Source organism: Plasmodium sp. gorilla clade G2 (genome assembly GCF_900097015.1).
Source record: "Plasmodium sp. gorilla clade G2 genome assembly, chromosome: 9".
NCBI lineage: Eukaryota > Apicomplexa > Aconoidasida > Haemosporida > Plasmodiidae > Plasmodium > Plasmodium adleri (nom. inval.).
In genome coordinates this window covers 1,149,871-1,167,500 of record NC_041701.1, presented here as the reverse complement: position 1 = coordinate 1,167,500, position 17,630 = coordinate 1,149,871, and the positions used below count along the sequence as shown (strand labels likewise).

Sequence of the window (17,630 nt, the reverse complement as noted above, 5' to 3'; positions counted from 1 at the left end):
TTTCTAAAATATGAATTAAAAATATAATAAATATAATTTTTACAAAAAAAATAAAATAAAATAAAATAAAGATATTACTTTCAATATTTCCTTTGGATTATTTCTTGTATTTATATAATGTATTATTTATTGCTCATGCATTATTTATTATAATATAAATATATGTATACTATATTATATATGTATATATTAATTATATATACTTATTTAAAATATTATATACATATTTTTTTTATATATATATAATAATATATGTATGCTGTTCTTTTACATTATTATAAATACAACATACAACAAAAATAAATATATTTAAATATATATATAATTAAAGTTTCCTTTTTTTTTATTATTCTTATTATTTTTCCCAAAAAAAATTTATCCTTTTAAAAATGTGATTAAAACTTTCGCGAATTTTATTTTAATTAATTTATTTTTCAAGTTGAATTTCTCAAATAAAAAAAAAAAAAAATATATATATATATATAATATATAATATAATATGAGATAATAATGAGTATATATATATATATTATTTAAGGTTACATAAAAATTAAGAATTGAATAAATGTAAATAAATTATTATATTAAAAAAAAAAAAAAAAAAAAAAAAAATATTACTATAAAATAACAAAAATTTTAAATACAAAATAACAAAGAATAACATATAAAAATAAAAAAATTTTCATAAATGAGAAAAAAATTAAAATTACGTATACATATATATATATATATATATTTTTTCTTTTTATGTACTTGTAAACAATAATACAATATATTTTTATATATATATATTTTTTTCCCCTTCTTTATACAAATGAGGGTATATTTAAAAAATTTCTAAAATTATTCATAAGTAAGTATGAATTAATATTTTTCCTTTTATTACGTGGAATGTATTCAATTGTATTTCTCTTTAAATTAAAATGTACTTTTTTAGTTACAGTAGATTTTGATTTTCCTTTTTTTAAAATTGTTTTCCTTACAACATTATTTTTATCACATATATCTTTTACAGAATGTTTCCCTAGATTATGAAGGTTTTTTTGTTTTAGTTTATTTTGTAATAATTTTTTCTTATTTTCTTTATTTATTTTTCGTTTTTTTTTTGATAATATGATAGTGTCCTTATTTTTTGTCTTTATATCAAAAGGGTTAAGTGTAAGAAGAACATTTCCATTATTTATAACATTTTTATTTTTTCCATTTATTAAATTTGAATTCCCATTAATTTCTTGTGTTTCATGATTTATAATATCTGATGAAATATTTTCTTCACTTTCATCCGTTTGATTATATTCACTATTACTTTCGATATATAAATTTTTTTTTTTTTTTTTTTTGGTTTTGTTTTTTTTTTTTACATTTATATTTTCATCTTCTCTTATGGAATTTACTACATCAGACGAATTTAATACATTATTGGTAAAATATAATGGTACTTTTTCTTCATCATTTTTTAAATCAGCATGATTATTATTATTAATTCCATTTGACATTTTTTGCATATTATTTATTACATTCAAATTATATTCATCATCATGTCTTTTTTCAAAAATAGTTATTTTTTTATTTAGACTTTTCTTTTTTTTATCAGCATTATTTTCCATTTCTTCGACTGGCACTTGGCTAGTACACGTACTACCATCATCATCATCATCATCATAATTATTATTATCATGATCCTTATTATTAAAATCATTATTATTAAAATTATTATTATTATTATTATCATGGTCATTATTATTATTATTATTATTATTATTATCATTATTATTATTTTCATTATCGTCATCTTCATCATCATCGTCAATATCATCATCGTCAATATCATCATCTTCATCATCATTTTCGTTTAATATACCATTTATGTATTTTTTTTTTATTTTATTTTTCTTTTTATCTTTGCTTTTATTTTTATTCTTTTCTTTATTTTTTTTATTCTTTTTATTTTTTTTTTGCAAAACGAGTTGTTCATCACTTGCTTTTCTTTTTTTCCCTCCTTTAGTTAATATATCCAAAAGGGTGATCTCCTTTTTTTTTTTTATTTTTTTATTTTGACTCTCCTCATCTGTTACATATTCATTATTAAGATGGAGGCCATTAATATCTTTGACTTTATCATTATCTGTTGACATATCTTCATTTTTTAAAAATTTTTTGTCATTATTATTTAAATTTATATGGTTTAATATAGGTATTTCATTTTGTTCGTCTATTTTTTTAATATTACCATTTTGTATTCCTTTTGAAGAACTAGCCAAAATATTTTGTTCATTTTCAGTATGAAAAGCTGTTTTGAAATTTTCCAAAAAAACTGGAACTTGTTTTTTTTTGTCTTTTCCTTTTTCCTTTTGTTTTTTTTTTTTTGATGAGGATGAATTAATTAGATCATAAAAATTTTTCAAGATTTTGAGTCCATATTTTATTTTACATATATGTATATATTTAATAATTTTTTTCTTTAATAATTTTTTTTTTATATGTTTCATTTTTTTTATAAAATAAAAAACCTTCTTGTTAATAAGATCCATCACATATTTTTGATCTGTCTTGCATAAAATTTTAAAAAAAGGATCAATCAATAATAAAAATTGTTTGGTATTATAATTTGGTTCTTCTTGTTTTTTGGATTTTAAAAAATATTCATTTCCCAAAAATTCTTTTATAAATGTATCAATATAATTATAATATAATTCACTTGTATCATCAAAATATTCTAAAAATATTTTATTATATTTTTTTAGATACAGATTATTCCAAGCATTCATATGAAAAAACATTAATATTTCTGCTTGGAAAACTCTAAATAAAAATAAATATTTATTTAATCGATGAATATCTAAATTATCATACTTATTTGACATAACTTGGAAAAAACATTGAACAAAAAGAAAAACATTCTTTTTCTTTTTATTATTCTTATTATTAAATTTATGAATTAATCTACATATTTTCAAAGCAGCCTTCTTCTGTTCTTCCATGGAATAACATAACCAATAATAATAAAATAAACCCTTACATATATATGTTATCTTATGTTCATTTAATGATTTCCTATTCTTACTTATATAATCATAAAGTATTTCAATTCCTTTATCTCGATTTTCCTTTTCCACGTGACTTAACTCCACAAATATTTTCTCAATTTCGGATTTGTTAGCACGTTTGATATTATTCATTATGTGTTTTATATAAATATATTCTTGTACTTTTATATTTTTTATTCTTTTTTTTGTATATATCTATAATTTTATTATTTTTTTGTATATATCTATATTTTTATTATTTTTTTGTATATATATCTATAATTTTATTATTTTTTTGTATATATCTATAATTTTATTATTTTTTTATGATTTTTCCTTTTCTTTCCCTTGTTCTATTTTTATTTGTTCCATATCCTTATGAACAAATAATATCATAAAAAAGGATACAAATAAATATATTTATATAATATATAATATTATATATATATATTTATTTATGGAAAAAAAAAAAAAAAAAAAAGTCATACAAATGTAACAATTTATATATAACCTTTTTTAAAAAATAATAAGAAAGATAAATAAAAAAAAAAAAAATAAAATAATAAAAACTTTGTTTTCCCATATATTTTATATTTATATAATTTTTTGTAATATATTTAAAAAATTATAAAATCATTCATTCTCTATTTTTTTTTTTTTTTTTTTTTTTTTTCTTACTTAATATTTTCTTACTTTCCTTCTTTTTTTTTCATCTATATTTTTTTTATATTTTATATATATTATATATTTTTTTATTTTTTATTTTTTATTTTTTTTTTTATTTTTCTATTTTTTATTGATTTTCTTCTTATTTTCAACATGTATCATCCGATCTACAAATTTTGATAGATATTTGTTATTTTCATTTTGCTAAAAAATTGTATTTATTTTATGTTTATTTATTTATATAAAATAAATAATTGAAAACAATATTTTTTTTAAATGTAAATAAATATAAGAAAGGATATTATATTTTCAAAAAAATAAAAATAAAATAAAATAAAAAAAAAAAAAAGTTAAATTATATTTATATAATATAAAAATATATAATTATATATTATTTTTATATACAAAAAAAAAAAAAAAAAAAATATTATTATACATATAGTATATGGATTTTTTTTTTTTTTTTTAAATATAATATTAACTATATATACATATAATATATATATATACCTCTATATATATTTTTTTTTTTTTTTATGTATATATAATAAAATTTATGAACATAGATACATTGCAGAGGAATTTTTTTTAAACGTAGGTTATATATATGTATTTAATATATATATATTAATATAATATTATATTATATAGAAAATATTATACAAAATTTTTAAAACAATGATAATTAAAACAATATATATTTATTTTAAAAAAAAAAAAGAAGCAAAACAAGCTTTCTAAAAATATAAAACATAACAAAAAAAAAAAAAAATAATAATAAAATAAAATAAATAAATAAATAAGCTTATTTTTAAATATAATTTAATTAAGATATATAGGAATATAGGAACCAAAAAAAAAAAAAAAAAAAAAAAAAAAATGATCATATTTTCAAACTTATTGGAAAATTATTTTTTATATAGCTTAAAACTCAAAATTATCTATAAATAGTAAGGTAGGAAAAGTGAAATGTATAAAAAAAAAAAAAAAAAAAAAAAAAAAAAAAAAAAGAAAAAAGAAAAACATATATATTATATATATATATATATATTTAAATGTGAATTACAAAAATTAGTAGTACCCATATTATATAAATGATCAAATAAATATAATTTCTTACATAATTATTTGTATTTACTTATTTATATATATATATAATATAATATTTTGTTTTTTTAATTTATTACGTATATATTTTTTATTATAACATCGTCAATTTTTTTATATAGAAACATGGTATTATATATTAGAAGAAAGAAAAAATCTTCATCATATTATATTGTATTATCTATCATGAATAAAATAATAAAACATTGTACATATAAATATAAATAAATATATATATATTTATATGTTCAATGTTTTATTATTTTATTCAAGAATGAAATAAGATATTTTTTTTGGTGTTTTAATTATATGTCCATTTTCTCATCTTCACATATATATAGTGTTTATAATAATACAGATATATAAATAATATATATATATATAACAATACGTTTAATAAATATATATGTGTATAACATTATTGTCATATTTACATATCATAAAAAAAAATATATATATATTTATATATTGTAATGATAATATATCGTGTTTAAAAATATATTTATTTATGGTGCTTTTAATGTTTAACAATATTATATGTATCAAACATATATATTAATCAAAAAAAAAAAAAAATTGTTATAATATATATATATATATATATATATATTATATAGTTTATATTTTTAAAAGATAATATATAACAATTTTTTTCTTTTATGAAGAATTATTTATTTTCATATGAGTGCTTATGATTTATTTCAAAACCATATAAAAATAAAACATAACTGTTTTTTTATTTTTTTTATTTTGAAGACAACATATTTTCGCATTATTATAAAAAAAAATAAAATAAAATAAAATAAAATTCAACAAATCCTTCATGAGATCCAAATTTTTTTCTCTTAATATTTTCTGATATCATACAAAACTAATAATTCTTTAATATATATATATGTATATATATTATTGATTTGTTTTTAATTTTGTTCAAAGGTTTTCTTTTAATTATATAAGTTTCAAAAAAAAAAAAAAAAATTAAGATCCTATATATTCTTATCCTTGAAACCTTTGTGATATATATGACAATATATGTTCTTATTAATTTATTCATTATGAGAATATAAAATTTTATACGCATAGAATATGTACGTATATATGTATTCAACATATTTATAAGGTTCCATATGTTACATATATATATATATATATATATATATATATTTGTGTGTTTCACAATTTGATTGATCACATTTTAATATTTGAAATAACTATCATTTTGTTTTTGTATTGCACTTTTTAAAAAACACTTGAATAATAAAAAAATAAGCTCACTGAAATAAATATATATATATATATATTATTTATATTGAAATATTAAGATAAACAAATGAGTAATAAAAGAAGAGGAAAAAGTTTACTGTACGACGATTATGATGATGATTTCGAAGATTATGATAATTATGATGAAAAAGAATATTGCGAATTTGATTGTAAAGAAGAAAAAAAAATTGTTAATATAAAACAAGAAAAGGATAGTATTAAAAAGAAGGGAAATAATAACAATGCCAAAAATGATACAATAAAAAAGAAAGAAAATATTAACAATGCCAAAAATGATAAAATAAAAAAGAAAGAAAATATTAACCATATCACAAATGATACAATAAAAAAGAAAGAAAATATTAACAATATCACAAATGATAAAATAAAAAATAAAGAAAATATTAACCATATCACAAATGATAAAATAAAAAATAAAGAAAATATTATCACATTACAAAATATTAAAGACAACAATAAATATATAATGCTGAACACATTAAATGTACTTGTATTAGGACATATTGATGCTGGTAAATCTACACTTATAGGTGCTTTACTTTATAATTTAAATTATGTTTCTGAACAAACCATAAAAAAGTATGAACATGTCAGGGAAAGTGCGAAATATACTTATATATTAGACGAAGAAGAAGATGAAAGAGAAAGAAACATAACTCTTTTTAATAAAAGAAAAGAATTTTATATATATTATACCAAAGATGATATAAAGTTAGCATATGATATTATAACAAATGAAAATTATAATAATAATGATGAACAACATAAACAAAATATAGAAAAAAATACAAATGAAACATATACAAATGAAACATATACAAATGAAATATGTACAAATAAAAATATTTATGTTAATAAAAACATTTATGTTAATAAAAATATTTATGTTAATAAAAACATATTTGAAGATTTTTATAAAAGGAAAGTTATACATGATGATGTTATATGTATTAAAAAGATAAATATATTTGATACACCTGGTCATAACGAATTAGTAAATAATTTACATACATGCAGTTTTTATGCAGATTGTGCTATATTAGTAGTTGATGCGAATAATATATATAACCAAAAGAACGATGAAACATATAGGAATGTATGTATTTTAAAATCTGTAGGAATTAATAATATCATTATAGTAATCAACAAATTAGATTTATTTGATTATGATATAAAAGTGTTTGAACATATATGTTCTATTATTAAATCATATTTTGAATGTCCTAAAAATGATAGTATTTATGAATTTGTTTTTAATCTTAATTTTTATGTACATAAAAAATGTCTACAAAATGAAAAGAAACAAAAATTATTAGAAAGGAATTTATTATTTACACCTGTTTCAGCTTATAAAAATAAAAATATTGTAAACTTTGAACAAAATGAAAACATACCATTATTCAATAATTATCTATGTTTATATAACCAAATTAAATTTATGAATATAGAAAAAGATTTATTTTTCTTTAAATTATGTGAACAAATTTTAGACGAACAAAAAAAAGATTCTTTCACATTAAATTCATATTATAATTTTATTAAAAATAAAAATCATTTATTTTTTGCAAATAATATCTTTTTTAATTTTGATAAGGAAAAAAATCAATTCAATTCAATCAAAAATGTAACAAATGAAGATAACCATTTTGTAGGTGTAGTTCAAGATTTTACTCAATCAAATAATATGATAAAAGCTAGTATTAAAATATTACATGGTTATCTAAAAACAAAAGGTATACCTTATACTTTATTACCATGGAAAGAAAATGTCACCATAAAAAAAATTGAAACAAAAAATGATATCTTTTATAAATTTATAAATATTGACCAATTTTCAATTCTTTTAGCAAATACACCAAATATAATTAATATGATTAAAAATAGCCCTCTTCTACAATCAAAAAATCTAACAAATTTAGATAATAAAAATGTAGATAAAGAAAAAAATAAATCAAATACATGTAAGGAACAAAATTATAATATATCATGTTCAAATATTATAAATCATAAATATAATTTGGATCAAAACAATTTTTTTCTTTTAAATACCATTGAAAATATATCAGAACTAGCCAAATATTGCTCCATCCAAAATGAACACTTAAATATAACTAATGATATCATTGATAATGTGTACCTTAAAATTGATGATAATAAAATAAATAATGGTTGTATTTTAATAAATACAGAAACATTAGAAAACGAGGAAGAACAAGAAAATAAAAAGAATAAAGAAAATAAAGAGAATAAGGAAAAATGTAACTTATCATTTAATACAATACATAATAATATTTTTCATGCCATCCCTTGTAACAAATTTAAAGTATTAATAAAATTAAATGAAATACGAATTCCACTTATTATAGGTAGACAATATCTTTTTTATTCTTTAAATTTTACACATAGTGTAACTGTTACAAATATTTTTTCTCTTTATAAAAAAAATATTAGTTCAAATTCTGACCATTTGTCAATTTCATCAAATAAATTAAAGTTTGTTGATAATAAAAATATAACGGATATTGAAAATTATGAAAAAAATTTTAACAAATATATTCATAATAATAATAATAATTTTATATTTTATGAAAAACTTGATAATAAAAAATGTTTACGTAGTCATGATATAGGTATTATAGAAATACAAGTTAATAATAATTCTCTTATTTGTGCACAATATTTCAGAGAGGAATTAAAATATTTTATTTCTTTAGATACACCATTTTTTAATATTTATGATTTTCTCTTTTTTACCATTTCACCATTGTCTCGTTTTATTTTATCTGAAGAAAATCAAATAATTGCCAGTGGATTAATATTAACAAAATCATGAACACAAAAAATTAATAAAATAAATACAAAATATTTTATTAATTATGTAGGATTATTATACTTCATTAAAAAATGAATCATTTTTATATTATTACGTAATTTATAAGAATTTGTCACTTTTCCAACACGTTCTTTCTCATTTGTATTATCACAACAAAAAATCTGTATGTTGTTATATATATATATAATATATATATATGAAAGAAAAAAAAAAAAAAAAAAAAAAATATATATATATATAATAATAGGTGAACTTTTTAAATTTAAACATAATATAACAAAAAAATTATATATTTATATTTATATAACATAAATATATTTCAAAAATCATTTTTTATATTATGTGTTAAAAATTTCACGTATATGTATAAATGAATATATTAAAATATTATAAACATATTTATTAATACATGATATAAATATATATATTATATAGATATATATATATATATTGTAATTTTTTTTTTTTTTTTTTTAAATAACAAATGAAACATTTATTATTTTTATAAAACTTTATAACGTTTATTTAATAAGCTTCAAAATTATAATATCTTCTTTTCTACCTTTGCATTTACATCATGTTCTTTCTTTAGTTCATTTATTCTTTCATTAATTAATTTATCCCATTCATAAGCAGGCAATTCAATTTCACTAGGTTTGTAAGGAAACATTCTCAAAAATTTTATACAAAAAATTATATATATAAATATATAGATAATATTAAAAATATATTTTTTTTAAGTTATAGTCCCTTTTTTTTTCTTTCATAAAATTTTTATTACATTTCTGAATTTTTAAAATAATCCAAAAGAAAAAAAAAAAGAGAATTATAAAATTTAAAAAATGATATTTTTTTATTTTTTAAGAAATTTTTATTGATAATTATTTATTTTCATTTCTATATAATATAAAAAAAAAAAAAAAAAAAGAAAAAGAAAAAGAAAAGATGATTCATTTTAAAAATGCTTTTTCGTATAGACACTCGTTATGCATGATGCGGACTTTCCACTTTAATATTTATAAAAATGTGAAATTTTCAAATTACATAACAAAAGCGCTAAATAAATATATAGTGACAAAAAAAAGTACAAACACAAGGTTTTTTTCCATAATAAATAATTCTGATTATATAAATTATATAAATGAAATAAACAAATTCATTGACACTTTTGAAAAAAATATAGACAACAAGAGTACTAATGAAGAACACATCATTCCTGTATTGGAAAAAATTAAAAATGAAAAAATATATAAAGACAATGAAGATATTATGGAAATTATAAGCAGTATAAAATTATTAATAGAGAAAAGAGTAAGACCAATAATTCTAAATGATGGTGGAGATATTAAATTTATTTGTTTTGATGTAGATAAAGGTAAAACATAATATCACATATTTTACATATTATATATATATATATAATTTTTATTATATATTACCAATTTATCATTTTGTAATTATTTATGTATTATTTAATTTTTTAACTTCTTAGGTATAGTTTACGTACAGTTAGAAGGAGCATGTGTTACATGTGCACAAAGTGAAGTAACCCTACAGTATATGATAAAAAACATGCTAACGTATTATATATCTGAAATTAAAGAGATAAAAAATGTTTCAAAAGATGGCATAATTCTTTAAATAAGAAAAAAAAAGAAAATTTTTTAATATATATATATATATATATATATATATATATTGCAAAAAATATTATTTGATTAGATGTAGAAGGGACTTTTATTAATTTATATAAAAAATAAAATAAAATTCATTTATCATAGCATTGTCGACATATAATAAATTTTGAATATACCACATAACATATCTCTACATTTGAAGATATTACAAAAATAATAATCTTGTCTTTACATTATGTTCTTAAATACACAGAAATGTTATAATAATTTCTAAAATGCGTAGTATTTCTAGTCATATTTTAATTTCTCAATAATATACTTCATTATAGAAAAAAATTTACCTTTCTTTAACAAGATATATACATAAAATATTCAACAACGGTATGTTGTAATAACATATTTTAGATAATATTATGTATTTCCCAAGAAATATTAAAATACAATAAAAAATTAAAAAATAATTATTAAAAGTAATACACAATTTAATTTTGGATTAACTTCACATAATATATATATATATATATATATTATGCTTTTTTTTTTTTTTTTTTTTTGTGAATGAATATATATACAAAATACAACCAAATATTTTTTATGTAATAAAAAATATACATAATAACTAAATATATAATCACATTATTATATTATTTTAGTTTATATAATTTATTTTTCTTCATGTTTCATTAGTTTCTTTTTATTTGTTTTCATTACTTAAATTATATATTATTTATATATTTGTCTTTTACATTTTTCAAAAAACACAACATTCTTAAATAATATGGATCACATTTGTTTTTTAATTGTCCTTTTATTTTTTTTTACTTTTCATAAGAAATATATATAACATTTAGAATTTTCAAACTATTAACTATTTTCATTTTTAAATGAAATATAAATTCTACATACTATATAATAGTTGTGAAAAACAATTAAGACTATTTAATATATACCTTAAAATACCATTTGTTATATAATACAATTGTATTATTTTTACTTTGCTTTTTTTAAGATTTTTCTAATAATACAAATTATGGATAGCCATATTGTACTTTATGTTTTATATCTTTTGAAAAAATATCATTATTTGTTTTTATATGATTAAACAACATATATATTAAATGTATATATAAGAAATTATACTAATAAAAAATGTCTGTTAAAAAACATAAACTATATCAACAAATAATTATCATTCTGTTCTTATTTTTTTTGAAAATATAAAAAAATTAGATGTCATTAAAAAATTAATATACTTCTCCATTGAAATTTTTGGAAATGTTCAAAACATTAAAATATTTACATAAATAAATGTGAAACATATTTCATTTTTTTTTGGAATCTATAAATATTAAAACTTCAAAGAAAAGGAATATAAATTAAAAAAAACAAATGAACAATAAGGGGCTTGTAGTTTTCGAAATATGAAAAGAAAATAAATAAAAAGAACAAAAGTATTTCCATGGAAATTTTACATAATACAAAAAGTATCCTTTCTTATAAAAATAAAAAATATTTTCAAACTATGCACATTGAACTATATATATAAAATGTAGAACAAAATATTTCCTGATTAAAGTAAACGTTAAACGAAATGTGTATCTAATCAAATATAAAAAAGTAAAATAATGAATTTTAATGTATCCATGAAAAATATATTTAGGAAAATTCCAATAACATACTCATTTATTGAGGAATGTACACGAAAATTTAACAAGAAAGTTTTTAAACATGAAAAAAAATATAAAAAAAAAAAGATTCTATATATAAATTATTTCAAAGAAATAGAATAACTTTATTAAAGGTAAAAGAATTTAAATTCCTTTTACGCAATTTTTTATTAAAAATATATATAAAAAAATATATATAACATCATTTACTATTAAAAAGTGTATATAACAGAAATATAGATAAAGATAAAATAATAGGCTTTGTTGCATTTGAAACATAAAAAATATGTATATTGTTAAAATAATATCTTCAAATTATTTATAGAATTACATGCATTTCTTCAATTTTTTTAAAGATTAATATATTTTGTTCTTTTAATATTTTAAGTATTCAAATATATACATGTAATAATATATTTACACATTCTTATGTTTACATTTGTTTTATTATTGTTAAGAATAAATTTATAATTTCAGTTTATATAGAAGGGAAATGCTAATTTAAATTAATTCCTTCTACGTTATTTTGAATTGGAGTAATGATTTTAATAATTTCTCTTAATCATAAACATATTATTAACATATTGTTTTTCTTATATACATCATATTATAGAAATTCATAAAAATAGAAGTATAAATGTATTTTTTACATATTCGAAGGTCTTATAAGGTACATTAACACAATTATTAAAAATTATATATACATTTTAATTCTTAATAATTTTTAGAACTCAAAGAACATATACATATATTCTAAATAATTATAATAAATATTGACACAAGTACATTAAAAAAAAAATATACATCATTTATAAAATCTCAAAATTTTATGCACAAATAAAAATTATTATTATTTTTTTTTAATATATAATATATATTTCATCGAAAAGACAATAGTATTATATTATAGAACTAAAGAATATGTTTCTTGTATAATTTTCTTAATAGATATAAAATTAAAAAAGCATTAGAATTTAAAATACACATATATATATATATAAATCATTTGTTCTTATAAAAATTATATTTTTAATATTTTATAGAAATAATATATATAAATGTAATGTTCTTATAAATATTAAATTAATTTATTAATATTAAATATATATTTTTTATAATTATAATATATTAATTATATATTAAAATTAATACACATTAAAAATATACTCTTATATTATTTATTTTAATTAAAACAATATATTTATTAACATTATTTTAATTTATTATTTTTTAATAATTAATTTAAATTAATATATAATAAAAAATTTATTAAATAAAATAAATACATTAAATAATTATATATATAAATTAATTAATTATAAATAAATAAAATAATATATAAATTTAATAATTAAATAAATATATTAATTAAATAAATTAAATTAAATATATTAATTAAATAAATTAAATTAAATAACTAAAATAAATATTAAATAAATAAAATAATTAAATAAATATATTAAATAAATATTAAATAAATAAAATAATTAAATAAATATATTAAATAAATATTAAATAAATAAAATAATTAAATAAATTAAATTAAATATATTAAATGAATATTAATTAAATAAAATAAATAAATATATTAATTAAATTAAATAAATAATTAATAAATATAATAAATAAAATAAATTAAATAAATATATTAATTAAATAAAAAAATAATTAATTAAATAATTAAAATAAATTAATCAATAAAATAAATTATATATATAATATAATATAATAATTAAATAAATAAAATAAATTAATGAAATAAAATAAATAAACATATTAATTAAATAAAATAAATAATATATAAATAATATATTAAATAAATTAATTAAATATATAATATTAATAAATTCAATTAAATAAATAAATAAAATAAATTAATTAAATATATAAATTAATAATTATTTAAATTAAATAAATAAAATAAATTAATTAAATATATAAATTAATAATTAATTAAATTAAATAAATATAAAAATAAATTATTAATTAAATATATTTATTAAACAAAATAAATAAAATTAATTAATTATATAATAAATAAACTTAAAATGTTTATTTAATTTAAAAGGTATATTAATTTTAATATTAATTAAATTAAATATTCTAATATTATTTAATAATACTTAGTTCATGTATATAATAAATTTTAATTTAATTAAATATTATTTAATATTTATTTTTTTAAATTAATTATTAATAATTAAATATAATATAAAATAATATAAAAAGACAATATATATTTATATTTTATATAAGTAATATTAAAAAATAAAAATTAATATAAATAATATAATTATTATTTAAAAAATAAAATAATTAAATATAATTAAAATAAATATTAATAATAAAATTAAATAAATATATTATTGTTATTTAATTAATTACTATATATATATATATATTATTTTATTATAATTAAAATAAATATTTATAAATTAATAATAATATTTATTAATGTATATATATATTAATATGTTATTTATTATTAATTAATTAAAATAATATATTAATTTTACACATCCATATAATATATTTAATTTAATAAAGTAGAATAATAAATTAATATATTTATTTATATTTAAATATATTTTAATAATTAAACAATTTATTTTATATTATATTATTAAATTATAATGAATATAATTAAATATATAATAAATTTTATTAAATATTATAATAAAAATAATTATTTATATGTTTATAATAAATTAATTATATATAATAATAATATATTTATTAATTTTTAATTATAAATAATTAATATTTATAATATTTATTTTATATATTTTATGTATTTAATTTATAAAAATTTTATTATTTAATTAATGTTATATTTATTAATTATTTAATTATTATAATTTATTTATTATTATTTTATTTTAATTAATTAATTTATTATTATTTTATTTAATTATAAATGATTTAATATATTAAATTTTAATTATATATATATAATTATTTATATATTTATTATTTTTATTTAATATTATATTTAATTACTTTATTTGTAATTTAATTTTAACTATTTATTTATTATATATATATAATTATTTACTTTTTTTTTTAATCAACAATTTTTATATTATATACTTTATTATTTTGTATATATTTTTTAAAATAATTTATAAATAATTAAATTAAAATATTATTAATAATTTAATTATTTTAAATTAATTTTTGTTAATTTTGTATATATATATATGTTTTAATTAATTAAAATTTATTTTATTTAATTTTATTTATATTTAATTATTATATTAATATATATATTTATTTATTTAAAATTTTATTTTTATTTATTAAATATTATATATATTTATTATTATTAATTATTTAATTTATTATATTTCTTATTAATTTAAATTATTATTTATAAAATATATTTTACATATTACTATGTATTATTAATATCTTATATTTTTATATTAAAGTAAAATTTTTAAATGGAAATTATAATTAGAAATTCATATATTTTTTCACATATATTATATATATTTATATTATATATTTTTTAAATAAATAATCACATATATATAGACCTTATATATAAATTTATAAATATTATAGAATGAAATCAATATTTATTTAGAAGTATACATTGCAAATGAATCCATAACAATATTTATTTCATCTGTATTATTATGAGATATTTTATAATTACACACATTCAGTTATTTGAATTAATTTATTTTTTTGTTTTTGTATTCCAACTTAGTATATGAAATGTATGTAAAAATATACAATCTGTATGTAATTTTGATGTAATAGTATAATTTAACTTTTAAATCATTACACATATACATTTTGTGGATTATAACATGCATGATTCTTTTTATTCATTGAAATATTATTATATTTACCTCTAGTGAATTGTAATTAATGTATTGAAAATTATTTAATAATATATTACTAAATTTTTTTGTTAAATGTGTAATTTATAAAAATATACAATATGTTTTTCTGAAATGTAATTATTAAATTATATACACATATATATTTAGCAATATAGAAAAGAACAGATGGATATATATATATATATATAAAACCTTCATGAACAAAGGAATCTTTTAGAATGCAATGATCTCAATATTATAATGTGTGTTAGTTCCTATATAAATAAGAAATCTTTTAAAATATAAATAATAAAAATACTAAATATACTTTGAAGGTTTTAACATTATATAATTGTTTTTTTATTAAAATATTAATATTTATAAAAATGACCAAGGTTATAATAGAACATCTTTTTATGAAACATATGATTTGTATAATTGCGATTAATTTTTTTTTTAATAGAATCACATGTAAATTTATATGGTTGAATATTATGGCAACTTTGTAAAATTAAGTTAATGATCCATATTTTATAAATGTTCAATATTTAATTTATAAAAAAAATGTAAGTGGATAATAAGTAAATACAAAATTTTTAATTTTCAAATAGATATTCATCTTTCAATATTTTGCAATTATATTTAAATAATAAAACTCGTAAACCTTATATAGATTAATAATGTTATCTTAATTTTATATATGAATGCATTAAGCAATAATATAACTTTATAATAATGTTTTAATTAAATAACAATTACCATATAAATAATGCGTTTCATTTACTTTTAATACTTAATAATTGGAGATGATGTTCCTTAATTTTTTTATTTTAAATAAAAAAGGAAGTATACAACCTTATATAATAAAAACCTTAAAAAAGGAGTTAATATATTTATTGAATTTATTAATTATATTATATATATATATATTATTGATTTTATATATACTAATATAATATAGACAACAAAAAACTAGGTCACCAATATATTTTTTTATGATATTAACATGAATACATGTTTATTCTATGAAAATAATAAATTAATTATAGATTATATATATTGTATTATGAATTCTATACATAATAATAAATACTATATAACTGTTTTTAAGAAAAAAAAAAAAAATCCTTTTATATTTACCTAAGGAAATACATAAAAAGAAAAAAGTACATATATTAAAAAAAAAAATAATATAGGAATAATAATAAAAAAAAATATATATATAGACAATAAATTTGACTAATGTATTTCATAAATTCTTTTTCTAATTTAATGCTTAAGTATTAATAATAAAGTAAAAATATTATAAATGTATTCTTGAAAAAGAAAATTAATCTAATACTTCTATTTTCGAAATATTATATCAACAATAATCAATAATTAAATGATTACTGAAAAAAACATTGTTCAATATTAATTATACATATATATATAATATTTTTTTTATTATGGGCATTATTTATTAATTATATATAAATCAATTAAAATTTTTATATATTTTAATGTTTTAAGAATATTTTCGTATTTATATATGCTGATCATTTAGCAAACTATATCATCAATAAAAAAAAAAAAAA

At 14.4% G+C, this 17,630-nt stretch overlaps 3 protein-coding genes across 3 annotated transcripts; 2 read left to right on the top strand and 1 right to left on the bottom strand.

Moving 5' to 3' along the window:
- Positions 1-806: 806 nt before the first annotated feature.
- Positions 807-3,179, bottom strand: PADL01_0930200 (nucleolar protein Nop52, putative; the record flags this gene model as incomplete). Its single annotated transcript, XM_028681991.1, has 1 exon — positions 807-3,179. One exon carries the CDS (start codon positions 3,177-3,179, stop codon positions 807-809), a length of 2,373 nt encoding a protein of 790 aa, XP_028538314.1.
- Positions 3,180-6,129: 2,950 nt separating this feature from the next.
- Positions 6,130-8,916, top strand: PADL01_0930100 (elongation factor Tu, putative; the record flags this gene model as incomplete). Its single annotated transcript, XM_028681990.1, has 1 exon — positions 6,130-8,916. The coding sequence occupies one exon, from the start codon at positions 6,130-6,132 to the stop codon at positions 8,914-8,916; it is 2,787 nt and encodes a 928-aa protein (XP_028538313.1).
- A 945-nt stretch (positions 8,917-9,861) lies between these two features.
- PADL01_0930000 (NifU-like protein, putative) lies at positions 9,862-10,557 on the top strand (the record flags this gene model as incomplete). Its single annotated transcript, XM_028681989.1, has 2 exons — positions 9,862-10,291; positions 10,409-10,557. The coding sequence occupies 2 exons, from the start codon at positions 9,862-9,864 to the stop codon at positions 10,555-10,557; spliced, it is 579 nt and encodes a 192-aa protein (XP_028538312.1).
- Positions 10,558-17,630: the final 7,073 nt, after the last annotated feature.